Source organism: Microcaecilia unicolor, chromosome 13 (genome assembly GCF_901765095.1).
Source record: "Microcaecilia unicolor chromosome 13, aMicUni1.1, whole genome shotgun sequence".
NCBI lineage: Eukaryota > Metazoa > Chordata > Amphibia > Gymnophiona > Siphonopidae > Microcaecilia > Microcaecilia unicolor.
This window is the reverse complement of record NC_044043.1, coordinates 82,161,231-82,187,742: the sequence shown is the minus strand read 5'-3', so window position 1 is coordinate 82,187,742 and position 26,512 is coordinate 82,161,231. Positions and strand designations below refer to the sequence as shown.

At 42.6% G+C, this 26,512-nt stretch overlaps 1 protein-coding gene across 1 annotated transcript in view; it reads left to right on the top strand.

Annotated features, from left to right (window-relative positions):
* The window catches only part of CHD5 (chromodomain helicase DNA binding protein 5), a 192,126-nt gene that overhangs the window by 72,463 nt on the left and 93,151 nt on the right, over nt 1-26,512 (top strand). Inside the window, 10 exon segments of the mRNA XM_030222487.1 lie at nt 5,658-5,858; nt 6,667-6,804; nt 9,178-9,299; nt 13,555-13,731; nt 15,433-15,574; nt 19,586-19,717; nt 21,966-22,083; nt 24,552-24,676; nt 25,061-25,296; nt 26,233-26,250. Coding sequence (XP_030078347.1) covers nt 5,658-5,858; nt 6,667-6,804; nt 9,178-9,299; nt 13,555-13,731; nt 15,433-15,574; nt 19,586-19,717; nt 21,966-22,083; nt 24,552-24,676; nt 25,061-25,296; nt 26,233-26,250 — 1,409 coding nt within the window.

Sequence of the window (26,512 nt, the reverse complement as noted above, 5' to 3'; positions counted from 1 at the left end):
GGAGGTCATCCCCCATTCTCTCCGGTGGTCATCTGGTCAGTTGGGGCACCTTTTTGAGGCTTGGTCATGAAAATAAAAGGACCAAGTAAACCTGGCGAAATACTGCTTATCGCCGGGTTTTATTTTTCCATTATCCGCGAAAGCCGGCCATCTGGTAGCCACGCCCAAGCCTGCCCATGTCCCGCCTTCGCTTCGCCGCCAACACACCCCTTTGAACTTTCGCCGGCGAGGCGAAGGGAAAGCGGCGAAGCTATCACAAATGTAGCTTTCGATTATACGCTTTTCGCCGCTTTTGCGAAATCGCCGGCCATATCCCGATTTGTGTCGGGAAATAGCCGGCGATTACTTTCGATTATAAGCTGGATAATCTACCATTCTAAGCAGTTCACAATCATACATAAAAATACATATGTTATTATACATCAACATACATCATACCTCAGTAAAAATACATTAACACCATAAACACTACTGCAGTTCTCCAATTCTTCTATATTACTGGCCTTTCAATTAACCTTGTTAAATGTGCTTTGATGCAAATACATTTTTAAAGCCTTTTAGAGGAGCCAGTGGTCCCAGCCTATCTGCACTCGCCAGCACTTGTTAATATTTTCTGCTTTGACTCTAAAACCTCCAGGGAAGGTACATAAGGGGAAATTCAAGTGTGTGTGTTGGGTGGGGGAGGGGGGAGTAGAGATTTTCTACTACCAGGGCTTACAAAGATATCTGGCTCTAGTGAGGGCTGCTTTCTCTGCTGTGGTGTGACACCAAGATGTGGTCATCCACTGGCCCTCTCAGACATATGTAGAACTTCCTTTTCAGAGCCAGTGTTGAACATGCAAGATCTAGGGCAGACATTTTGGAGGGGACCCTCAATGCCAGGGCAGGTTTTTGATTCACTGTGGCATGGGGGCCCAGGGCAGTTTTGCTATTTTCTTGCCCCTGATGACGACCCTGTGTCTTTTTGGGATGGTTTTGAGCTTCTCTTGCCTTTTCACCATTTCTAGAAAACAAAAGTCTTAAAACCCTTCAAAATCGATAAGGGGATAAGTCCATTTGTGTGCGTTCTCTAAGCAGGGCCAGACTGACCATTTGGGCAACTGCCTCTGCACACTACAGCCCTAGCCTCAGTGGGCCCTCCCCGGTCTCACCTTGAAAAGCCCTGGTGGTCTAGTGGCCTCTACGGAGGCAAGAAAGAACAACACTTTCCCCTTTTGGCTGCCGCTATTCTTCCCAGCAGCACCTCTGTGTTTTCAAAATGGCCGCTGAGACTTCCTTCAGCAGCCTCGTGAGACTGTCAAGACCCGTGAGAATACATCGGGAAGTCTCAGCACCCATTTTGAAAACAACGGTGGCGCGGGGCAGAATAGCTGTAGTGGGCAGGAAAGGGTGGGGTTCTTTCCTGTCCCCAAAGAAGCCACTTTACCACCAGGGCCCTTCAAGGTAGGACCAGGAAGGGTCCACTGAGGTTCGGAGGACTGTAGTGTGTGGGAGGGGGTGGCAGCTGAGGTAGTAGGGGAGATGCAGTGTACGGGAGGGGGGTGGCAGTGGTGGTAACACAGCGGTGGGGGGCAGCGGGCAGTGGCCGGAGGACTCAATGATCTTTACTGCCCGGGGGCCCTGGTCACAGTCCATCCCTGTCTCTGTCATCATCCATCCATGACATCCTGATTGAATTTTTATACTTATAATAGATTTGTAAAATCTGCTAACTTTTTGAATTTGACCACTAAATTAGCCCCTGTGAAAATTAACTAGAGCTGAACTCCTAAATTTGGGAGCTAATTTTCACTAGGAGATAATATTAGGCTTCTAAAAAGTAGATGACTATGAATGCAGAGGTGGGCAGGGCGGGAAAGTTGATTGCATTTCATATTTACAATGAATAGAAATGGTGTCAACCAATTTAATGCTTCCAATCAATAGAAATAATTTTGGTCAGTATTCAGCCGGTGGCTATCAGTGTTTGTTTAAACATTGACCACCAGCAGCTAAATTACCCCTGGATATTCAGTGCCAGGCTGAATACCTGAGGGCTTGGCAGTGCCCAAAAGTTATCCAAGTACAGACAATATTCACTGCTCTACATGCATAGCTAATTGGACGTAATTAGTGCTGCTTTTGTGTAATCTAACATATCTGGTAAGCTATCTGAACCACGGCATTGAATATTGGCGGTGCCCTAATAACTCTCCGCTCTGCCCTGACTCCACCCTCGAACCACTCCGGCATTAACCGGAGAATGCTGTGAGGGTCAGAGCAGATAATCAGCACTTCTGTCCAATTAAATGCCGCTAAATATCTGCTCCTGGACCAGCCAGTGTGATTTAACCCATAAGGAGACTCTCCTGCCTGGTTAAATCACTTTGAATTAGGGCCGAATTTTGCTTAACATTTTTAGTTGCGGTTAATCGCATGATTAAAAGAGTTGTGTTTATTTATTTGTTTTCCACTGCAGCTCCTTGTGCCTCTGGGCAAGTCACTTAACCCTTCATTGCCCCAGGTACAAAATAAGTACCTGTATATAATATGTAAACTGCTTTGATTGTAACCACATAAAGGCAGTATATAAAATCACATCCCCCTTCCACCCACCCCCAATACAACATCTCTCCCTTTCTCTTTCTTCCTTCCCTCCTTGTCCTCTTTTCCCATATTCATTATCTCTCTTTCTTTCCTGGGATCCATTCTTTCTCTTTCTTTCATTCCTTCCTCCTTCCCATTGCAAACTTGGTCATTAGCAGCACCATGCTCTTCTCATAGCTGATGGAGCTCAGTACCTTGGCCATAGCTTCCATCAGTGGCCCCTCTAGTTCTGCTCGTGGATCTGCTGATCACTCCCCTCCCCCCCCCCCACCCAGGGTTCAGCATCTTTCCCCTTCTCAATCCCTCCTGCCAGTCTACTTTAAAGGACGTGTTCTGTTGGTCCCTGGAAGTGGCAGCATTGCACATTTGCTTGCCTGTGGCCTGCCCCGCCTCCTCTGACATCACTTCTTCTTTTCTGCATGGGTGGGGTGGGTCAGAGGGAGAGCTTTGGACCAGGCTGCAGGCAACATGTGTGCAATGCTGCCACTGACAATGATCAACAGAAGACTAGCTTTAAGGTAGACTGGCACAGGGGTGGGTGATGTCAAAACACAGGTAGGGGTGAAGATGTATTGTGCCAAGGACAGGGGTTGGTGGTGGAAGAGAGTAGAAGAAATGTTTGGAGGAGATACTGCAGTGTAATTCATTTTTTTAATGATGCTTAATTTTTAAAATCGCAAGTAACGATTAATGCATTAATCGCAAAGTTAACTGCAATTAAAATGCAGCCCTACTTTGAATATTGACCCAGTTTGTTTTTGCCACACAATAATAAAATGATTAATTGTATGCCAAAACCTCCTTACAATGAACATACATCTTTCCTTCCTTATGGTAAGGAAAAAGCTGTCGCATTTCCATGCCTTCACCTTACCAGCTCCTTGGTACATATCACAACGAGTCCAAAGTTAATAAGTGTCACATGCTATCTTATTTCCTATTAATTTCAAATCCATTTAAAGTGCGATCATTGAATCTCATTGGTTTCCCGCTTGCATTGTCTTATCTTGTCTCTCATGCCACTTGCACTTAGAAAGTTCCCCCCTGAGAGTTTGGTGAGTACTGTTCCCTTGAAATTTCCACCAACTCCATTTTCCCAATCAACATCTCTGTGATTAAAGTCCTCCTTAATTACTACCTCTCCCTTTCCTTCCCTCAGCTGCTTAACTAATCTCCATGCATAATGGATTTTCTTCCATGTCAAACATTCCAGGTGGCCTGTAGCAAAAGACCAGCAGCTAATGCTTTTCTGAAGTCATTTAATTTGATCAGTATCTGTGAAGATTCTGTTGTAGCTGTGAGCGCACACAGATACAATCCTTTTTGGGGTGTTATTGGGGTCTAACAGGAATATGTCTCTTGGCTGGCAGTAGTTCTGGGTTGCTGTGTGACAACTGTTTCGTAAAAGGGCCCCTTAGTGAGTGAAGTGTCAGAAGCAAATGTATTCCCTCTTATCCTTAGATCCAAGCTCACTGTGTCCTAAATAATAGAAAGAACTAACTCCACAACCAAGTATTATAAAGATAGAATAAGCATTTATTTACAATAGTAGCAAAAATAATGTGCAAAGAAGGCAGGAATAAGAGTAACCATACTGGGTCAGACCAATGGTCCACCTAGCCCAGTATCCTGTTTTCCGACAGAGTGGCCAAGCCAGGTCACAAGTTCCATACTACAAATCCCAGGACAACCAGTTACTTCCCATGTCCATCTCAATAGCAGACTATGGACTTTTCCTCCAGGAATTTGTTCAAACCTTTTTTAAACCCAGATACACTAACCGCTGTTACCACATCCTCTGGCAAAGAGTTCCAGAGCTTAACTCTTCGTTGAGTGAAAAAATATGTCCTTCTATTTGTTTTAAAAGTATTTCCATGTAACTTCCTCGAGTGTCCTGTAGTCTTTGTACTTTTGGAATGAGTAAAAAAAAATTGATTTACTTCTATTCGTTCTACACCACTCAGGATTTTGTAGACCTCAATCATATCTCCCCTCAGCCGTCTCTTTTCCAAGCTGAAGAGCCCTAACCTCTTTAGCCTTTCCTCATACGAGAGGAGTTCCATCCCCTTTATCATTTTGGTTGCTCTTCTTTGAACCTTTTCTAATTTTTTGTGAGTTTTGTTGTTTCTAGGTAATACAAATATAGGGTCCAATATTCAGCCCGTGGAAATCTTGAAAACCAGACTGGGTTGTGACCCTTGAGAACCGAGGTGACCCATCCCTGGTGTAGAACCTTGTAAGGTGCTGAATTCCTGCAGTGACATCACTCTAAAACCTCATAAGAGGCTTCATTCCTAGTCTCACAATTAGTCATTTTAAAATTATTTACAAGTACAGCATTAAAAATAATTTAAAGAAAAAAAACTTATATTTCTATAAACTGATGTTTTAATAATTTCTGGTCACTGTTCTGTGGGCATTAATGGGAGCTATGTAGAAACACAGCTGTGAGAAGAGATTTTTTTTCCCCCATTTCTTTGGCTTCTATCAGAGTGGGAGAGGGGGTTAAAATTTTTAGAATAATATATATATTTTTCCATCAAGAAAATAAATAAATATAGTCCACATTAAGAGAGAACAATGATAAATTCAACTAAATACATTGCAAATCTTGCAAAGTCGCAGTCACCCCTCAATATAAACTTCCTTATCAATAAAAAAATCTCTCAAACTGAGTCAGATCAAAATATATATAACAAGTGTCATTTATAGCCAGCAAATATTTACAAGTGGACTGCAAAAAAGGTACCTCCAATCACAGTTACCCTTGTCCTAATAATTTAAGAAATTTCTTATAGCTTGCAAAAATCATAACTTGTTTCAGTGTTTGTTATACTAATATTTCCACTGGATAGAAAGCCACCTTTAATGCAGCATGATCTGGGAAGTAGGGTACTGTTATCTGATTGCCAGTAAAGAAGGGTATCCAATGCTAAAATTACCAATAGCTGATTCAAACACATAGTTCTGGTTGACCGAGTTTTGGCCACTGTAAGTCACTTATCTGATTTCTACATATCTAATATAAGCAATCTTCTAGTATGCTGAGCTCAACTTCTCTTCCCTTACAGGGTCACTCAAAGGGTCCCTACTTGGTCAGCGCCCCCTTGTCCACCATCATCAACTGGGAACGAGAGTTTGAGATGTGGGCACCAGATTTCTATGTTGTCACATACACTGGAGATAAGGAAAGTAGAGCAATAATCAGAGAGAATGAGTTCTCTTTCGAAGACAATGCCATCCGGAGTGGGAAGAAGGTCTTCAGGATGAAAGTAAGGAGGCATGAACAAGTTCCAAAGGAAAAAAAAGAAATTCAGGGAAGCATTCTAACTGTCACTGTGCATAATTGGTTTCCTAGCAAGACTCAGGGGTCCTTTTACTAAGCCGCGTAAGTGTCTACATGCGTCCAACACACGCCAAAATGGAGTTACCGGCCGGCTACCATGTGGCTCTTGCAGTAATTTCATTTTTGGCACACGTCTGATACGTGAGTCTGTAGGCCATCACCGCTAGGTCAATGGCTGGCGGTAAGGTCTCAGACCCAAAATGGACGCGCGTCAAGTTTGATTTTGTCGCACGTCCATTTTCAGCAAAAATTTCACATTTTACAGGCTGGCTGAAAAATGGCTCGGTGCACACCCAAAACCCGCGCCTACGCTACCGCAAGCCATTTTTCAGCGCACCTTCGTAAAAGGACCCCTTAGCCTGTAGAAGTTACAATAGTTACTGTTTGACAAATACAACTGAGAGTAATACCTGCTGTTAGATTCAAAGCTGTTCGTCATCTCTGTGGTGGGGGAGAAGGATTCTATTGCATGTCTAGTTTACCTGAAATTCTTTTTGGCCTATGCAACTCCCTTCATTTTAATATTAAGATGCGTATTGACATGCTGCTAACTTGATTTATGCGCCTGCTCTACCAGGAAGCACTTAGCAGGTCGACACACTGCCCAGGCAGCTTATGGTTTACCACATTTTTCTTCTGTTGTTTCTTGGACATATATAATTCAGAACCAAAGTACCAGAGCGCAGTGTTCATTTCACCCTGTAAACACGTCTATTCTGGTTTTTATTGTTCAGAAAGAAGCTCAGATTAAATTCCACGTCCTGCTCACGTCTTATGAACTCATCACTATCGATCAGGCCATCCTGGGGTCCATAGAGTGGGCGTGTCTTGTGGTGGATGAGGCGCACAGGCTGAAGAACAACCAGTCAAAAGTAGGTGTTCATCAGAAACACAAGCTAGCTACATGGTCTAAGCTGTCGTAATTAATAAGGTCTCTGAAATGTCCCTTATCGAACAGGTGAGCGGACTGATTTCAGAACTGGTTATCAATGCAATCCAAATTGTTGAGATAATTCTATGGTCAGAAACAAGAAAAGAAGTAAAGCATTCATCTACGAAAAATAAAACAGATTAAGAGGAACTCAACAAGCTCGAGCCCTGTTTACTAAGATGCGCCAGCGTTTTTAGTATGCGCTAAAAATTAGCGCACACTAACCGCGTAGAAGGTCATAGGAATATTATGAGCATCTACATGGTTAGCATGCACTAATGCTTAGCATGCGCTAAAAACGCTAATGTGCCTCTAGCACGGCTTAGTAAACAGGGCCCCCAGTAGCTTGGTGGTGGTAAAGTTTTTGCAAAGCTGGAAAAAATTATTTATATAACAAACATAGAGGGAAAATTACTAAAGCGCATTAAAGGAACAATGCAAAACTTTGGCTATTTAGGGGCCCTTCCACTAAGCTGCGCTAAAAAGTGGCCTGCGCTCTTTTTAGCCTGTGAGTTTCCTGCACACTGAGGCTACTATTAGCGTGGCTGTGTAATTTTCTTTTTCTTCTATTTGGCAATGTGCACGTGAGCTCTTTCCACCACTAGGGGGCTCTTAAAGGCGCACCTAAAAGTGGCCTTTGCTGGTGTAGGCGCGCGTTTTGGACATGCGCCTGGAAAAAAAAAACATTTATTGTGGCCCAAAGCGGACATGCGGCAAAATTGAAACCAGCATGTGTCCATTTTGGGCCTTAGACCTTACCGCCACCCATTGACTTAGCGGTAAGGTCTCCTGTGCTAAATCAGTTAGTAAGTAGCCAGTGCACGTAAACCGCTGATTACCGCCGGCTAAGCACCACGCAGTAGAAAATTTTTTCTATCGCGTGTTTTGGGCGCACATCAAAAATGGAATTACCGCCCTGGGAACACAGTAGCTGGGCGGTAGTTGCAATTTGGCGCGCCTTAGCAAAAGGGCCCCTATCCGACAGTGCATGCCAATTTATCCGCATTACCCAACTAGCACAGGGCATGCCTACTCTCCTCCTATAAACATGCCCCCCCCACACACACAAAAAAATAAAATCTACTTTTTTAGCGCTTGAGTAGCAAGCGCCAATTTCAAAACTACCACAGGACACCTGAGCGCATCCCACAGTAGTCGCTTGTAGCGTGCCGTAAGCACACATTTGTGCTTACCACCACGTACTAAAAGGGCCCCTTTATGTGTTAAATGGCAAAATCTTGTTCTATTTGCCCTTAAGATAATATTTTTGACCAATGTGAGCTAAATAATAATGAGATGCAAATCATGCAAAACATAGCATTATTAAGTAAATCAAATGATGTAGCTTGCATTTCTCTTCACATGCTACATTATTCCTGGAAAAATAATATCAGGTTTGAGCTAAAATTATTTTTCCTCCCCAGGAACATCTGGGCTGCTAACATATGGCCCAATTCTTGCAGGGAGCCTCTTAAAGGGAATGACAACAAACAGCAACCCTTTACTACCAATCCAGCCTAACTCTAAAGAAAAGCCCTCTCCCCCAATACGCACCCCCTGCCCCCCCTGAAACACATCCTCAACTCTTGAAACACCCCAACCACCCTCCAACACAGACTCCAGGACGCCCTCTACCCAATGAAACAAAACCTCATTTCTTCTGTTACCTACTGGGGGTTTCCCTGGTATCTGGTGATCTTCAGTCCCATTGGTGGCCCCATTTCAAAATGGTATCTCTCAATTCCTAATGGTAATTTTTACAGTAGTATTACTAGGGAGTCAAGTTGCCCAATGACGACTACATGTCTCCCCTCGATGCAGTTAAATCTGGTCTGACTGTGAGAATCAGCACCTTCTTTTACCCACCAGATCAATTTAACCTGATAAACATCTTTGAAAAATTGTCCTCAGAGGGGCAAAAACCTTGGTTCATCTGGACAAGGAAAGTAAAGAGACTAATTGAGTTCCAGTACCAAGAATTAATGGGCCTTATTCAAAAAGGACTTTTCACCATCCTCTGTCTATGGAAAAAGCAACTATTGAATAAGGTCTGCTGAAGTTCTTGGGAACTGTTGTAAAAAAGATTGAATTAAAATGGACTTTCTTGACTGGATCAACATTATAGCCTCTTCTTGGTGCCAAAACTACTTTTGTTCTTGCCAAAGTGCTGAAATTATGCATTACATGTCATTTGTTGGACTGAAATGAATTCTTATTGGCAGACAACACCACTCCAATTTGGTGGCAGGCAAAGGATTAAAATTAATTGTCGCCTCGTTATCAAGACTGCTGGCACATGACTTCCTTTTCTAAGTTCTTTAGGGTATTGAATAGCTATAAGATCGACTATAAGCTGCTGTTAACTGGAACACCACTGCAGAATAATTTGGAAGAGCTTTTCCATCTTTTGAATTTCCTGACACCCGAGAGGTTTAAGTAAGTTCTTATTCCTTTTTTTATACGTATAAGAAAGAATGATCCTTATACGATTGCCTATATAATTACCTCTATGGGCTATGACCAGTCTAAAAAATCAAGTGCAGAATGAAAGCTAAAACATTCTCGATTTGATTATTAAATATTTCTCAGCAACAAGGATTAAGGGGGTCCTTTTACTAAGGTGCGCTGAAAAATGGCCTGTGGTAGTGTAGGCGCAAGTTTTGGGTGCACGCAGAATCATTTTTTTCAGCGCACCTACTAAAAAAATGCCTTTTTAACATGTTTGCCGAAAATGAACGTGCAGCAAAATGAAAATTGCAGCGCGTCCATGTTGGGTCTGAGACCTTCCCACCAGCCATTGACCTAGCGGTAAAGTCTCACGTGGTAACCGGGTGGTAATGACCTACGTTTGTCAAATGCCACTTGGCACGCTCCCAATACGAGCTTCCGAAAAAAATTATTTTTCAGACGCGCGTATCAGACGTGCGCCAAAAATGAAATTACCACAAGAGCCATGTGGTAGCCGGGCGGTAACTCCATTTTGGCATGCGCTGGGCATGCGTAGATGTTTACGCGGCTTAGTGAAAGGGCCCCTAAGAAACAAGTTGTAGGTGATACGTTTTGGACGAGCTCAACGTATGTGTGACTAGGTTTTGAAAGCTCTTGAAAGCTAATCACAGATGTTTTGGATTTGTCTAATAAAAGCGTTATCACCTACCACTTGCTCTTGACCCTTATTTCTAGATATTCAAGTGGCTTAACACATTAACCACAACGCGTAACCTACAGAAAATCCAGTGGGTGTGCAGCACACACACAGGGCAGCTTTAAAGAACATAGGGGTCCTTTTACTAAGGTGCCCTGAAAAATGGCCTGCGGTAGTGTAGACACATGTTTTGGGCGCAGGCAGAATTATTTTTCAGCACACCTACAAAAAAATGGCTTTTTAAAATTTTTGTCGAAAATGGACGAGCAGCAAAATGAAAATTGCCGCGCGTCCATTTTGGGTCTGAAACCTTACCGCCAGCCCTTCACCTAGCGGTAAAGTCTCACGCGGTAACAGGGCAGTGATGACCTACGTGCAGCAACTGCCACTTGACACGCATCCGATACGCGTGGCAGAAAACAAAAATTAGTTTTCAGCTGCGCGTATCGGACGTGCGCCAAAAACGAAATTACCACAAGAGCCATGCGGTAACTCCATTTTGGCACACATTGGGCGCGCATAGACGCTTACGTGGCTTAGTGAAAGGACCCCAAGTATATCATGATGAATGCATGGACTTAGAGAAGGGTGGTGATTGGACGATAGGGATGGGTTAAATCTTGAGAAACATCTAAATTGACAATCAATTGGCATTAGATATAAAATAGATTGAAAACAGATAAAATATTAGGAACGTCTAAGTAATATAAACTTACAACATAAAAAGGTTTTCAAATGTTTGTGGAATGTTAGATTATTCCTTTCATATCTTATAGAAGATACGGAAAGAATGATGTCCTGCCTCCTCTGCACGCCATTTCCAGCGCTTAAAAATATATTTTCCTATTTTTAGCACCAGGGGCTTACCCGGCAGTGTTGAGTGCTGCACAGTTATCACCAGGTTAGCGCGGGAGTCCTTATTGCCTCCTAAACAGGTGGCGGTAAGGGGTCCCCCAGGAAATGGCTGCACGGCAAGTATTTAACTTACCACATGGCCATTTCCTTTTTTTTAAAAAAAATCCATTTACTCGCTGCAGTAAAAGGGCGCCTCGGGGTGCGGCAAATCCAAGTGCTGATGCCACCGCAGGGCCCCTTTTAACCACAGCTTGATAAAAGGAGCCCAAAGTTTAAACTGCGCCCAAGTCTCAATAAGTAGCCAATATAATTTTAGATCATAAAGGGAAATTTTGTCAAAACCTATGGACTTCAAATATTATTTTGACGGTAGTGTTTTGTATTGTCTCAGTTTATCCTTTGGTTGCAAACATTCCATAACAGTTGGAAAAACCAAAAACAGCGACATTAGGAATCTGTGCAACCTCTTTTTAATCAAAGTGTCATTTTTGTTTGATTCTAAATAGACTACGTGTGATTAGTAAACATGTAATAATATTTATGCTATGACCTACTCACGAGCCGAATGGTTTTTATATTTAATTATAGGGCAGGATTCTAAAGCTCCTCCATTCACCCATAATTAATTAGAAGTTTAAAATACCTTAATTACATAGGAGTCCTTTTACTAATCCACAGTAGGCACTAGCATGTGCCTGCGATGTGGCCAAAAGTACTGCCTCGAGACGCACTGAGGTGTCCCGTGGTAGTGTGCCCGTCAGCGCGTGCTAATCCCGTGCTGAAAAATATTTTTTTATTTTTCAGCGTGGGAGGCGTGACTATGAACAAAGAGTAGGCACGCCCCGTGGTAATCAGGTACCACAGGCACATTGAAGCAAAAGAAAAACAGTGAGGTGAATCCAAGGAGGATAAGAAAGAAGTCTTTATTGAAAATGCTTAAAAACGACCCAACACGGCCGTGTTTCAGCCCGAAGGCCTGCTTCAGGGGTCTTGATAAATCTCTGATGTTGTAATATGGAGCTTGACAACAGGAAAAATTTGTTGCAACAAGGATCTGGCTAATGTAATGTGCTACACTTGCATCATTTACATTATCCAACCATACGGCTACTGTTTTCCAGCGCATCTGCAAGACAGAAGATAATCGAAGGAGTTCACAGCCAGATCCTCGCAACTAATTTTTCCTGTTGTCAAGCCCCATATTACAACATCAGAGATTTATCAAGACCCCTGAGGCAGGCCTTCGGGCCGAAACACGGCCGTGTCGGGTCGTTTTAAGCATTTTCAATAAAGACTTCTTTCTTATCCTCCTTGGATTCACCTCACTGTTTTTCTTTTGCTTCTCACAGCTTCGTGAGGTCCCTTCCTCCTTCTTGTTGGTTTTTAGCACAGGCACTTTGCCATACACTGCCTGATTATTACCGCCCGTTAGCATGGGAGCCTTAGAAGGACTCCCGCGGTATTGACCATGCACTAATTGGGAAATTAGCACATGGCCATTAAAGAAAAATATGGAAATGTTGCCATTTTACTTCTTTGCTAAAAGCGGCTGAAGCACCTGGGAAACCCACGCATAGACAACAGTACCCGCCACGTTTTAGCGTGGCTTAGTAAAAGGGCCCCATAGTAACATAATAAATGATGGCAAATAAATACCAAACTACAAATAAACCCCTAATCGGGTTTCAATTGAAAAAAATAAACTAATAAAAATCAATCCTTATGATATTATAGCCAAAAAGCAAAATGAAAGTATTGATGTGTAAATATAATAATAACCAACGGGGCCCATTTTGAAAGCACATAGACGTACAAATTACCATAGGTTACTGTGCTACTTTGTGTGTCTAAGGGGTCCTTTTACCAAGCTGCAGTAAAAAGGGCCCTGCTCTAGCGGCAGGGGCTGTTTTTGCTGCGCATTTGAGGCGCTGTTTACTGCAGCAGGTGAAAAGGCCGAAAAAAAAGACATAACCATACGGTAAGATTGCTCTTATCCTCTAGTTCTGTAGACTCTCCAATTCTGCCAGAGGTTTGTTTCTTTATCAATATAAAGTATTTATACTTCTTGACCGTATCTCCCCTGTCCCTCCTCTCCTCTGGGTATACATATTCAAGTCTCTTCTCGTATATCTTCTGGGGTGAACCCCTATATCATTTTGGCCAAGTTCTTCTGAAAGGCTTTAATTTAATAAGCACTTATTCCATAGGCCCCATATCAGGGCTTCCCAAACTTCTGGGGTCTCCATAACCAGCTGGATTTTCAGAACATCCACAATGACTACAAATAAGTTATATTTGCAAACGTTGGATCCCCAGTATATGTAAATAGATCTCATGCATATTCATTGTAGATATCCTGAAAGTCCAACTAGCTGCAGGACAGGTTTTGGAATCCTGTCTTATACAGAGAGTTACACAAATAAATTCATACGCTATGTTTCGAAGGCTTTGATGGAATGGAATAGAGTGCATCTGTCTTTTAATTTGAACCATTTATTTTAATCTAGTACAACTCCTTTCTCAAAGTGATATTAATGTTACGCACTTGCAAGCGTAATAGAAATTAGTTGCCCAGTTCTGCACGCAGAAGAGAGACTCTACATAGCCAGAGTCTCTTTTTATCATCCGTTGATTGGTTGGGCCTGCTGCTTCTCTAGCCTGTTAGGTCATTATGGAACTCACTTTTTATAGCAACCTGGATGGGTTCCTGGAGGAATTTGCAGACATTTCAAAGGAAGACCAGATTAAGAAACTGCACGACCTACTGGGACCCCACATGCTGCGGCGGCTGAAGGCTGATGTCTTCAAGAACATGCCCGCAAAGACTGAACTCATCGTTCGAGTGGAGCTCAGTCAATGCAAAAGTAGGTAGTAGTTTGGCTGTCTTGTGCCTCAAGTTTCTTTCTCACTGTGCCTATAAGTATGGTTGGGGGGGAGTCAATAAGAAAAGGGGGCAATATGTTTGAAACACAATTAATATTCTAGTACAATCTTTGAATATGCTTCTCTAGTGTAATTTTGGAGGCTGTGATATCTTATGGGCTTACCAAAGTTCTATTGTCCTCATGTAAACAATATGGCCTAACATTTTAATCCATGATAATGTTTTTTAATGCACATCATGAAATCTAGATCAGCTCTAAACCTGTTTATATAAAGCTGTTATAATCACTATTCCCTCTAAGCTGAGCGGGAGCCCTTCACCTACAGTCCTGCCAGTGGGAGGTGCTGTTTCACTATCACATTTTCAATTGTGACGGACAGGCAAGCTCTGCGGGACTCCAGGGAACCTGCCTGTCCCTAGTGATTGAAAGCACAATACTGAAGCACCACCCCACACCCCACTCCACTGGAAGCAATGCAATTGGAGGACTCCCGCTCAGTTTGGAGGGAACAGTGGTCATAGTCCTCTTCATCTTAGCTGACGGACCAATGAGTCTTCAGTTGTGTTTTGTTGGTGACAATCAATGATGTTCTGGGGGCCCCTTGTTAAAGTATTTTATAAAAGCTGTGGAACTGATCTGCTAATGAAAGTCATTGGGCTTGGCAACCAGTGACCCATCACTGACCCTTTTGGTCCCTGGATAAAATGGAATTCTTTATAGATTCTAATAAACCCTATTAGAGCTCTATAAGATTAAGACTAGTGTGGACCCACTAAAGCTCAGTAGAGACATAGCCTATTCCCACACTCTCTATCTGTCCCCATTCCTAACAGTCAATCTATCTCCTCTTCTTCTCTTCTTGTGCCGGATGGGGAAGGGTCTACATGGGGCAACATGGTCTAGAGCAGTTTTTGACACTTAGGAGGGGGAAAGAACCTCTGTTGCTTCCCGTAATTGACCCCGCTGCTTCCTGCAATTGGTCCCGCTGCTTCTCCCAGTCTTTGGGTGGCTGACATGAGTGGTGAAGCAAGCCACCACAGCTCTCCTGCCCTTCATTCAGTCAGCAACGTGTGCTGGGGAAGGTGGCAGGTGAGGGGTTGTATAGGCTATGTAGTGCACGAGGAGTAGGGTATGGGATGTGTTGTGGGTAAGGGGAGGTCCACTACTGTGCAGCACATAAGACATGGGGTCTGCCTGGAATACCATGCAAAGGCAAGGGGATGTGAAAGGGGAGAGAATGCAAGGAGAAGGGGGGACTAGGAGAAGGGCAAGGAAATGAATGTACAAAATCAAGGGACAGTGCAAGTGGGCCATAATATAGCTTTTGAAGTAGGTTAGGGAAGGTATGTAGTAGGGTGTTATATGTGGTGGGAGAGTGTTGGTGTATAGGGTGTATGATGGGGGAGGGATGGGGCTAAGGGAGAGTTGCATCTGAATAACATAGTAGATCATTTAGCAACAACTTTCATCTGTGAAAACTCAGGAAAAGTAGATGTGGTGTTGTATTCAAATAAGCATGCTACCAGTAGTAGGAACCTGCAGTTGCTTTATAGATACAGTTTGATTGGTTGAAGATTTCAACAGTTTATCCTCTCAGCATAATGTATGCAGTGTACTCAAGCAGATCAGTCAATCCCAGCGGTTAACCGCATTAAACTATGATGTCTCTTTCACTTGGATTTAGGAAGTACTACAAATTTATACTAACTAGGAATTTTGAAGCATTGAACTCGAAAGGTGGTGGGAACCAGGTGTCACTGCTCAACATTATGATGGACTTGAAGAAATGCTGCAATCACCCCTATCTTTTCCCAGTTGCTGCTGTGGTAAGTTTCCTCACTGAAAAAAGGAGAAAAAACAACAGAGTACCTTAAAGCAATCTTACCCACACTGAATGATAGATTTGTGAATGTTGATGAAAGTTGTGCAAAATATAACAAATGAAATTGTATACATGTATCATACAAATTTGTATTTTTTCATACAAATTTACCTTGTTGCTAAATGAATCTTTTATGTAGGGTGAAACTTGAACAATTGCTCCATTTAAGATTACATTCTTTTTGTCTTTCTTTTTAAATTTTATTCTTCTCAATATTGTGTCGCTCTTGACTTTCCCCTCCCATGAGTCTCATTTCATAACCTTAAGGGATTTTTATCTATTTTTCCCATATAATCCTTCTCCCAAATATGACCAGACATCTGAACAAGAAATATCATTTTAACTTCATGCTTGACAGCACAGAATATTAAATTCTTATCTTCAAATGGACACTTCCTTTTCTCTTGACAGAGCTGTCATGCCTTTTTATGCATATATTTCTGTCTACCTACCTGCTCTTCGTCTCCATTCAGTGCTGAAACTTTTTTTATTCATTTTGAGATTAGAAATAAGATTGTTATACTACTGCCAGGAAGTGAAAGAAACTTAATAGGCCCAATATTCAAAAAAAGCTGAGCTTCTAAATCTAGAGTGGAAGATCCTCTTAGGACACTACCCATGTTATTTGCCACAACGCGTGTTAAAGAGCTCTGGTTGTGCTCCCTAACGCAGTGTTTACGTTGGCTACCCTGTAATACATTCAGGGGCCCTTTTACGAAGCGGTGGTAAGCCCAATGGGAGCTTACTGCTCGCTAAAAGGGAAGTACCGCTGAGCTACTGCAGCAGCCCGGAGCTAGTTCCATCCCTCAGCACGCGCCACTTCTGTCATTGCAAAAATATTTACATTTTTCTAGCGCTGGTGTGTACCAGGTGGCAATCACAGTCCTGGTTACCGCCAGGATAGCGCTGGAGCCCTTACCGCCATCTCAATGGGTGGTGATGTCCTCCCCCTCCCCCCCAGAAATGGCCATGCAGCAAGTGCTTCGCTTGCCGCATGGCCATTTCTTGAAAAATTCTAAATACAAACTATGGTAAGTGCATAAGAAATACAAGAGTCATAATACCTTATTCTCAAAAACAGGGAGGAAAAGACCTCATCAAAACCAAGATCAACAATATCGGAGCTCAAATCTATTATAGCCACCTTACAATGTGATCGGTCAAAAAGTCATCATTTGAACTCCGATATTGTTGATCGTGGTCTTGATGAGATCTTTTCCTCCCTGTTTTTGAGAATAAGGTATTATGACTCCTGTATTTCCTATGCACTTACCATAGTTCGTATTTAGAATTGTTCTATATTTTTTATATGGTGTTTGGATCCCTTTTTCTCTGTTGTCGTCATTTCTTGAAAAAAACAAAGACCTGCCTTTTACCCGCTAAGGTAAAAGGGGGCCTCGGCGAACGTCAAAAACAAGCGCCTACACCAGCAGCTTTGTAAAAGGACTCCATAATAAGATGCAAAACATGTAAATGCATCTAAAGCAGCTCATTACTATGTAAATACTGTAACACAGTTTGTGGTGAATACTGGGTTCCCACCGCAACAAGAAACTGTGGTTACTTTTCCACCTGGGAGCACTGGGCTGCCACACCATTGCCCCGATGCTCCCGATGTATCTTAAAGGGACTAGCAACTGAACTAAATAAGTGAGGCCAGGGCATCCCCTCTCAAGTTATAGTAAGCACTAATGTGTACTTACTGCAGCTTAAAATTGCATTCCACCAGGCGCATTGAGGACTTCTGCCGTATTTTAAAGATGTGTGCGTGCTACTGCACGCTAAAAAAATAAAAATTGTTTTTCACCAAGGGTCATTTCTGGGAGGGGGGGGCGCAGGGTGGTCATGTCTGCGCTAATCACACAACTACATTACAGTGCACTAACTGATTAGTACAGGATTAGCGTGTGAGTCCTTACTGCCTACAAACTAGGTGGTAGTAGAGGCTCACATGTTAATTTTTGTTAACGCAACATTAAGAAAGCAAATAGAATGTTAGGTATTATTAGGAAAGGAATGGAAAACAAAAACAAGGATGTTATAATGCCTTTGTGTCGCTCCATGGTGCGACCGCAGCTCAAATATTGTGTTCAATTCTGGTCGCCGCATCTCAAAAAAGATATAGTGGAATTAGAAAAGGTGCAGAGAAGGGCAACGAAAATGATAAAGGGGATGGGACAACTTCCCTATAAGGAAAGGCTAAATCGGCTAGGGCTCTTCTGCTTGGCGAAAAGGCGGCTGAGGGGAGATATAATAGAGGTCTATAAAATAATGAGTGGAGTTGAACGGGTAGATGTGAAGCATCTGGTCACGCTTTCCAAAAATACTAGGACTAGGGGGCATGCGATGAAGCTACAATGTAGTAAATTTAAAACGAATCGGAGAAAATGTTTCTTCACTCAACGTGTAATTAAACTCTGGGATTTGTTGCCAGAGAATGTGGTAAAGGCAGTTAGCTTAGCGGCGTTTAAAAAAGGTTTGGACGGTTTCCTAAAGGAAAAGTCCATAGACCGTTATTAAATGGACTTGGGGAAAATCCACTATTTCTGGGATAAGTAGTATAAAATGCTTTTTACATATTTGGGATCTTGCCGGTTATTTGTGACCTGGATTGGCCACTGTTGGAAACAGGATGCTGGGCTCAATGGACCTTTGGTCTTTCCCAGTATGACAATACTTATGTACTTATGTATTAGTGCATGGCAATTAATAGAAAATCGGCCATTTTCCAGCCACAGCAAAAAGTGGCCTTAGCGCATGGAAAAGACCCACATAAGGGCGCTCTGAGGCCATTTTTTGCTACAACTTAGTCAAAGGACCCCTCGTTATGTGTTTGCATAGTTTGCATCTCATTATTAATTAATGTGTCGCGTGAAAATAATTGCTTGAAGGACAAATAAAGCACCTTTTTACCTCTAACATAGTTTTATAACCTTCCCTGAATATGTGTTAATGATGTTAGCACATGCTAATAATACAGTAATTTACTTTAGTCAAATCTAGATCAAGGGTGTCCAACCTCAGTCCTGAAGGGCCGCAATCCAGTTGGGCTTTCAGGATTTCCCCAATAAATTTGCATGAGATCTACTTGCATGAACTGCCTCCGTCGTATACAATTAGATCTCATGCAGATTCATTAGGGAAATCATGAAAACCTGACCTGGCGATGGCCAAGGTTTGGACACCCCTGATCTAGATCAGAACCATGGTACCTGAGTTTTAACTCGCCTTGAGCTAGAAAGGCGAACACTCAAATGTAAATCTAATATCCAAAATATAACAGAAGCCATTTTTTTTCACATATGCATCTGTTTTATGCAGTTTAAAAAAAGGTTTGGACGGCTTTCCTAAAGGAAAAGTCCATAGACCATTATTAAATGGACTTGGGGAAAATCCACTATTTCTGGGATAAGCAGTATAAAATGTTTTGAACTTTTTTGGGATCTTGCCAGGTATTTGTGACCTGGATTGGCCACTGTTGGAAACAGGATGCTGGGCTTGATGGACCTTTGGTCTTTCCCAGTATGGTAATACTTATGTTAAAATTATGCCCCAAGGTTATTAAAATCCACAGCATTATGCGATCTGTTTTGTTTTGTTTTCATGATGCTTTGCAGAAACATAGCTGGCCTGATGCATGTTGAATCTCTCTAATCTCCTGTCAATTAATGTGGTTCCTTCAATGTTTGAGTTTTGTCATTTTAATATTGTTTTTAGAATGTAGTTGACTTTTATGTTATTTTTACATTGTAAACTGCCTTGATCTCTATGTAAAAAAGGCAGTATATTAAATATTTAATAAACAAACATCTTAAAATGCTTGCTACACTTACACTATCCAGCTGGGAGAGTCGCACTTAGCCACTTGCATTGTAGGTTTGAAGGTAATGGTTCTTGGAGTAGATGGACCATCGCTATCACTAACCTCTCTGTTTTCGGGTGGGGCGGGTCTTAGGAGGCTCCGGTCTTACCAAATGGATCGTACGACGGCAACTCATTGGTTAGATCTTCTGGGAAATTGATGCTTCTACAGAAGATGTTAAAGAAACTCAAGGATGGGGGACACAGAGTTCTAATTTTCTCTCAGGTGAGAAACTCAGGGCTCCTTTTACAAAGTTGGCGGTAAGCCCAATGTGGGCTTACTGCTCGCTAAAAAGGAGGTACCACTGGGCTACTGCAGCAGCCCAGCGGTAATTCCCACCCCCAGCGTGCCGTCATATCTGGCGCTACGTAGCGCCGGTGTGTATCCGGCGGTAATCGGGCAGTGCCGCGTGCTGCCCGGTTTCCACCGGGTTAGTGCTGGAGCCCTTACCGCCACCTCAATGGGTGGCAGTAAGGGCTCCCCTCCCCAAGAAAGGCCTCGGCATGTGTCAAAAACACGTTCTGATGCCAGCGCAGGCCCCCTTTTGCCGCAGCTTGGTAAAAGGGGCCCTCAATGCCTGACATGGCTTGTTTATTTATTTATGTATTTATTATTTATTAATATTTGTAAGCCATATTTCAACCATCAAATAACAATGAAACTGATTATAAAGTGACATTAGCATAAATATTAAAATTAGGTCAAATTGTCTGTGTTATGTTATTTCTCATTACCACTCGGGATATATATGGAAAGAAATGTCTTTTTTTTATTTTCTTTTATATGCATTTTTTTGAAATTTTTTTTGTTTCATTTTTTTGAGGGTTCTTTTTTTTTTAACTTTAGAGTACTAAAAAGGGTGTAATAAAATTTGGGCTTCTACCACACTTTAAAGTACCAGAGGAGTGACTAACCTATGGTAGCTCAGTACAACAGCTTAGTCATTCTCATGGTACTGAAAAATGCTGCTTGCAATTTTGTGAAGTATTATATTGTCATCCCAGGAGCATCGGGCCACAAAGCCAAGGCCTGATGCTCCGGGCACTCTTTAAAGGGGCCAGCCAACGTGAAATTGAGCATGATTCTAAGCTCCCAGAAGGTCCCCCCCCCAAGGACTTATCCCCCCCCCCCCCCCATATGGAAGACCTTACAGTCAGCAGAGGCCCTCAACCCCTTGGGCCTACCTTGCCATATCCCTTGGGTAATGTATGGTCAGGCAGGAGCAATCCCCAGCCGCTCCTGCCCTTGCCGATACTAGATATAAAGACCTTATATGGGAACTTAGCCCTGCATCAAGACCCCTAATGCAGGCCACCCTTCTACCGAAACTTGGCCATGTTGAGTCATCAGCATTTTACTGTGTCTGCTGGTAGAAATAAAGATCACTAGTTCCGTAAAGTGTCTCTATCTCCTCACTGTGTTTGCTTTTCTTGATTTCCTCGTGAGGTTTTGGTTCTTCTTTGCTGTTTGCTTGCCTTAGTGATAGTACCATGAGATTACTGTCAAGGGTGCATTGCACCGTTTTGAATGTGGAGTTGGCAAGAGCAACTGAAGATCTCTCCTGTCAACCCTACTAGACCCCATGGATATGGCAAGGTAGGTCATGGCAGCCTTTGGGAGGGTGAGAGGTCCTCTGCTGACTGTGGGGCCTTCCAGATGGAGGAATCCAGACTTGGGGAGTATTCCATTTGAGGGGGACCATCTGCCTGGGGGGGGGGGCATCACTTTTGAGATGCATGCTAGAAAAGTTAGTTATAGAATAACGACTAGGGTAGCTGCATGCACAAATTCAAATTGTTGCCATTTAACTCCAATTATTGATTGTTGACACCTCGTTGACTAAGTAATTTTGTGTGTGCATCTGCCCCGTGCCTAACTTTTATAGGGCACAACTCAAAAGGGGTGTGGCAATGGGAGGAGCATGGGTGGATCAGAGGACCTTCCCACAAGATAGACACAATGTTATGGAATACGGTCATTTGCATGCCCAACTGCCGAAAATTAGGCATAATTCCAATTGAAAACCCACTATCAATAAAATATGTGGGGACTGAAGTATAAATATGATTTTACATAGTGTCCCAAACATTCAAAACTCGATTATAAATTTCTTTCAAACTGCAACCGGAAATATAATTTTTAGTTTTTTATGGGGAGCGACTAGGTGGTGGTAAGGGCTCAGGCAGTAAATAGCCACGTGCTACTTTTAATATTAGCGCATGCCCCATTTTAAAAAAGGCCTTTTTACCTGCTGCAGTAAAAAAAATGGCCCAGTGCATGCCAATTTCATGTGCCCAAACAAACACAGGCCACTTTTTTTTGCAGCTTAGTAAAAGGACCCCCCCCCCCCCCCCCCAGCACACATCTTTCCAGTGCCTAATTTTTTTTTTTTTTTTTTTTGCGCCATTTGCTAAATTCTGCCCTTAACGTGTTTTATCTCTTGGATGCCAAAAAGTCTGCTTCCTTTTCATAGATGACAAAAATGTTGGATTTGCTTGAAGACTTTCTGGAGTATGAAGGCTACAAGTATGAGAGGATTGATGGAGGGATCACAGGAGGACTGCGGCAAGAGGCTATTGACAGGTTTAATGGTACTACTAAAAATATTTGTACTGATACTTTAATGGTGATATTTCTGATGCACCAGAGGTGTTTCACCCTTCCTCACCCATGTATTTTACTGTTTCATTCTTAATTTTCTGAAATTTAAGTTCTGTTGACTTTCCCCAAGAATGATCCTTTTCACTCAAAGTATTTCCAATCTCTAGGCATTGCCAGTGGACTGTAAGGGATCTCCTTGCTCCAGAGATGTGTTAAAGGCAGGGGTGTAGCTATGGGGGGCTGCGGGGGCCTGGGCCCCTGGTTTGGCTGGCGGGGGTCCCGTTTCCGGCGCAGCCGCGTTCCTGCTCTGCTCTTCTTGGTCCTCCTGTCCTGTGCACGCTGATGCTCCTTTACGTGAAACTGAGGAGCATCAGCATGCACAGGACAGGAGGAGCAAGAAGTGCAGGGCAGGAACGCAGCTGTACCGGAGACGGGTGTCACTGAAGAAGGCTTCGGCTGGCGGGGGTTGGGGACCCCCACCAGCAAAGGGGTTTTTTTGTTACATTTGTACCCCGCGCTTTCCCACTCATGGCAGGCTCAGTGCGGCTTACATATTGTATACAGGTACTTATTTGTGACTGGGGCAATGGAGGGTCAAGTGACTTGCCCAGAGTCACAAGGAGCTGCCTGTGCCTGAATTGGGAATCGAACTCAGTTCCTCAGTTTCCCAGGACCAAAGTCCACCACTCTAACCACTAGGCCACTCCTCCTGTCGTAGGTAGATTTGTATTTAATACCACTGCAATCTGGATAATGTACATTTAGGTAGGATCGGGAGAAACTGGAACTGTTTCTGGGTGGTAGATCCACCAGATCTAATGTATTCAGGAACTTCTCCGTAGATGATCCTATGAATCAAGGTACAGACCTTAAAGGCGATGCGTTCTTTAATGGGAAGCCAGTGTAATTTTTCATGAAGGGGCTTGGCAGATTCGAATTTTGATTTTCTAAAGATCAGTCTCACCGCTGTGTTCTGGGCGGTCTGAAGTTTCTTGATTAAATGTTCTTTGCATCCTGCATAGATTCCGTTGCAGTAATCTAAGTGGCTTAATACCATTGATTGTGTTAGATTGCGGAAAACATCTCGTGGAAAGAAAGGTTGCACTCAGTTATGTTCATGCAATTAGTCCTAAAATTCTCACAAATACAATGCAGTTGTGATTTCAATTCCCGCTATTGAGGTGAGTGCCCTCCACATAAAACAACAGTCCTTATGGCATCTATTTAACTGCTATTTAAAACCCTATAGGTCAGTACTTATCTTGATGAAGAAGATGCTTGGCTCTTCTGTGATGTTGTAACATTGTCCCAAATATTAATCCTTGAAGTTCTTTAAGTGCAGAAATCTTCACTGAGGTCTCCTCAATGGAGAATATCCAAATTCGATCCAATGAAAGCACATCCTCAATTTCCTTATGGGGTATGCTGAGTCAGTCTTTCACAAAAGGAGTTTACAACAATCACTCTTCAAAAGCGACAGGTGGATCCAGTTTTCAAAACATTGCATCTTGTTCTCAACACGTAATCATGTTTCGTTATTGCCAGCGTCATCAGGAGACAAGACTTAAAGCAAATCTTATATTGAAAATTCCTCAGGGCGAATATGTTCCCAATACGCAAGTGCTTGAGTTGAGTATTGGGAATATATTCACCCTGAATGTGATTTTCCTTTGAGCTTCATACTTGTAGATTGATTGTCCAGAGTTTGCTTCTATCTAATTTGGATTGTAGCGATGCTATCTATGCAGGCTGTCGAAAAGGTCTTTTAAGGAAGATTCCTACTATTCAGAACACGGCCGAATGTCTAATTTTTTTCTGCTCATAAATATGATAGGGTTTCTTCATTATTGTGGGACCTCCACTGGTTACCAGTGGAGGCTTGAATTCAATTTAAAGTTTGTATTTTAGTTCATAAAATTCTTTTGAACAATTACCAGAATATCTGCTCAGTTGGGTCCAAATGTCTACTAAAAACAGAGGTCTTCGAGAGAGTTTTTTTTACTTCATTACCCTAGTCCTGCTAAATTAAAAAATAAGTCCATTTATTCCGCAAGACTCATGTTTCAAGCCCCGCTGTTATGAGATTCTCTTCCTGTACAATTAAGACAAATCCAGAAATTTGCCTTGAAAACTTTTCTTTTTAAGAAGTTTTATGATTAGATTATACTTCTTAATATATATTAATTAATTAGTTGTTAATTCGCAGGGTATGCCTTCTCCTTCTTGTTGTGATCCGCACTGAACTCTTTTGGGTAGTTGCGGAATGTAAGAAGTGAAGAAAAGTAAAAGACATGAAGCTTGTTGGCAACACTACCTTCAGCGTGTCTGAGATTGATGTTGTGGGGTAAAAGGAGAGCCCAGTTTTTACACCCACAAACTCTATGACCTCTTCCAAGATGGCATGAGCAAGTTTTCTCTCATGTTCTTTTTAATGTTATCTCTGGTCCTTGCCTTCCAGCTCCTGGTGCCCAGCAGTTCTGCTTTCTTCTGTCAACCCGTGCTGGCGGTTTGGGAATTAACCTGGCTACAGCTGACACGGTCATTATTTATGACTCCGACTGGAACCCCCACAATGATATCCAGGTGAAGTGTTACTTTCTTTATATTAATCAATATAACAATTCCATTAGTTTCAAGAGTGTGGCTTAAGGAAATATCCTTTCACAGATAGGGTGATAGATGCACAAAACAGCTTCTCAGGGGGAGGTCTAAATAATTGGGAACAAATAACTGAGAAATAACAAGAGTTATCTTTTCGATTTTTAGATCTGTGTTGCGAACTCTAAGAATATCCTCTTCAAGTATTTCATTTGTCGGTGGTGCCTTCAGAAGGCAGCATCCATGCAATTTGCAAAGTTAATGCAAAATGCCCATATTTGTAGACTTCTTATATTAGTCCATCAACCTGCAAAGAATCCAGTATTGTCAGTATAAAGGGTCCCTTCATGGAATCTTCTTTTTCACCAGGCCTTCAGCAGAGCTCATCGCATTGGCCAGAATAAAAAGGTGATGATCTATCGTTTCGTCACGCGAGCGTCGGTGGAGGAAAGGATCACACAGGTGGCGAAAAGGAAGATGATGCTCACTCATCTGGTAGTCCGTCCAGGTCTGGGCTCAAAGTCTGGATCCATGTCCAAGCAAGAGCTGGATGACATTTTGAAATTTGGGACCGAGGAGCTCTTCAAAGATGATGTTGAAGGTAAGTGGAAAAAGACTCTACAGTATAAAGATCGTTGTGCGCGATCCTGAGATGCGTGTGTAAATAAATTGGCTAATGAGCCAATTAGTGCCAGTAATTGAGTGCTACCAATCAATTATTGGTGCTAATTGACAACATTTTGGATTTGTGCATGCATCTCACTAAGTGCTATTCTATACAGATCCATGTGCAAATCCTATGGTGCACAACTCAAAAGGGGGTGTGGCCATGGGAGGGACATCATGGGTCAGGGTGTACCCTAAAGATGTCTTAGAATCCCAACTTGGGTGTCGGCATGTACACCAGGTTTCAGCAGGCAATAACTAAGGCACCTAAAGTTAGACACGAGATTCGAGCTTAAGTGCTATTCCATAAACGGAGTATGCCCTTTATAGAATACGCCAATTATTTTCAGCTCCCAAATGTGGATGCCATTTACCGAATCTACCCTAAAGTGAATGTCAACATTTATAGGAAACCTCCTGACTGAGTAGCATCCGTGTGGAGATAATTGTGTAAAAGAGGTGCTAAACATTTACACACTGATGCCCAGATGCTCAAAACTCCATCGCTGTACAAAACAGCGCCAGAAAATACCGCCGCTACATTGCGGCAAAAAAACTTCCCAGTGCTCAGCTCTAATGCTTGCAGATTTTATGCACGCTGTTAGCGCTGAGCATTGGGAAGTAAGGAGGAGGGGGTACATGCCCAGCACATAAGCACAAGAGGGTGGGGTGGATTAAGTGAGAAACAGGGTGGATGAGAGTCAGGGAGAGATGGATGGTAGATAAGAGGGTGACCCCTTCCTCTTCCTGTGAGACTGTCATTGGAATGATTTTGTGTTTCACTTATATATTCTGATGTTTCTCAACATTTTACTCATTTCTGATCTGAAGTAGAAGGGTTACCTTCAAAAGCTAATCAAAAAATGTATTGTTAGTCCAATTAAAAAAGGTATAATATTATTTTCTTCTCTATGTTTGATTTATTTCTATTTATTACATTTAAAAGTGGACTAACACGGCTACCACATCACTTTACCCATTAATATTCTATAAAGGAAAGTAGGAGCCTGTTTCCCTTTATAGAACAGATGTCACGTCGGCATCCAGTTATAGAATTACTCCCACTCAGGGGCGTAGCTACTATGGGGCCACGGGAGCCTGGGCCCCCGTAGATTTGGCCCTGGACCCCCCTGCCGCGACCCTCTCGACCCCCCC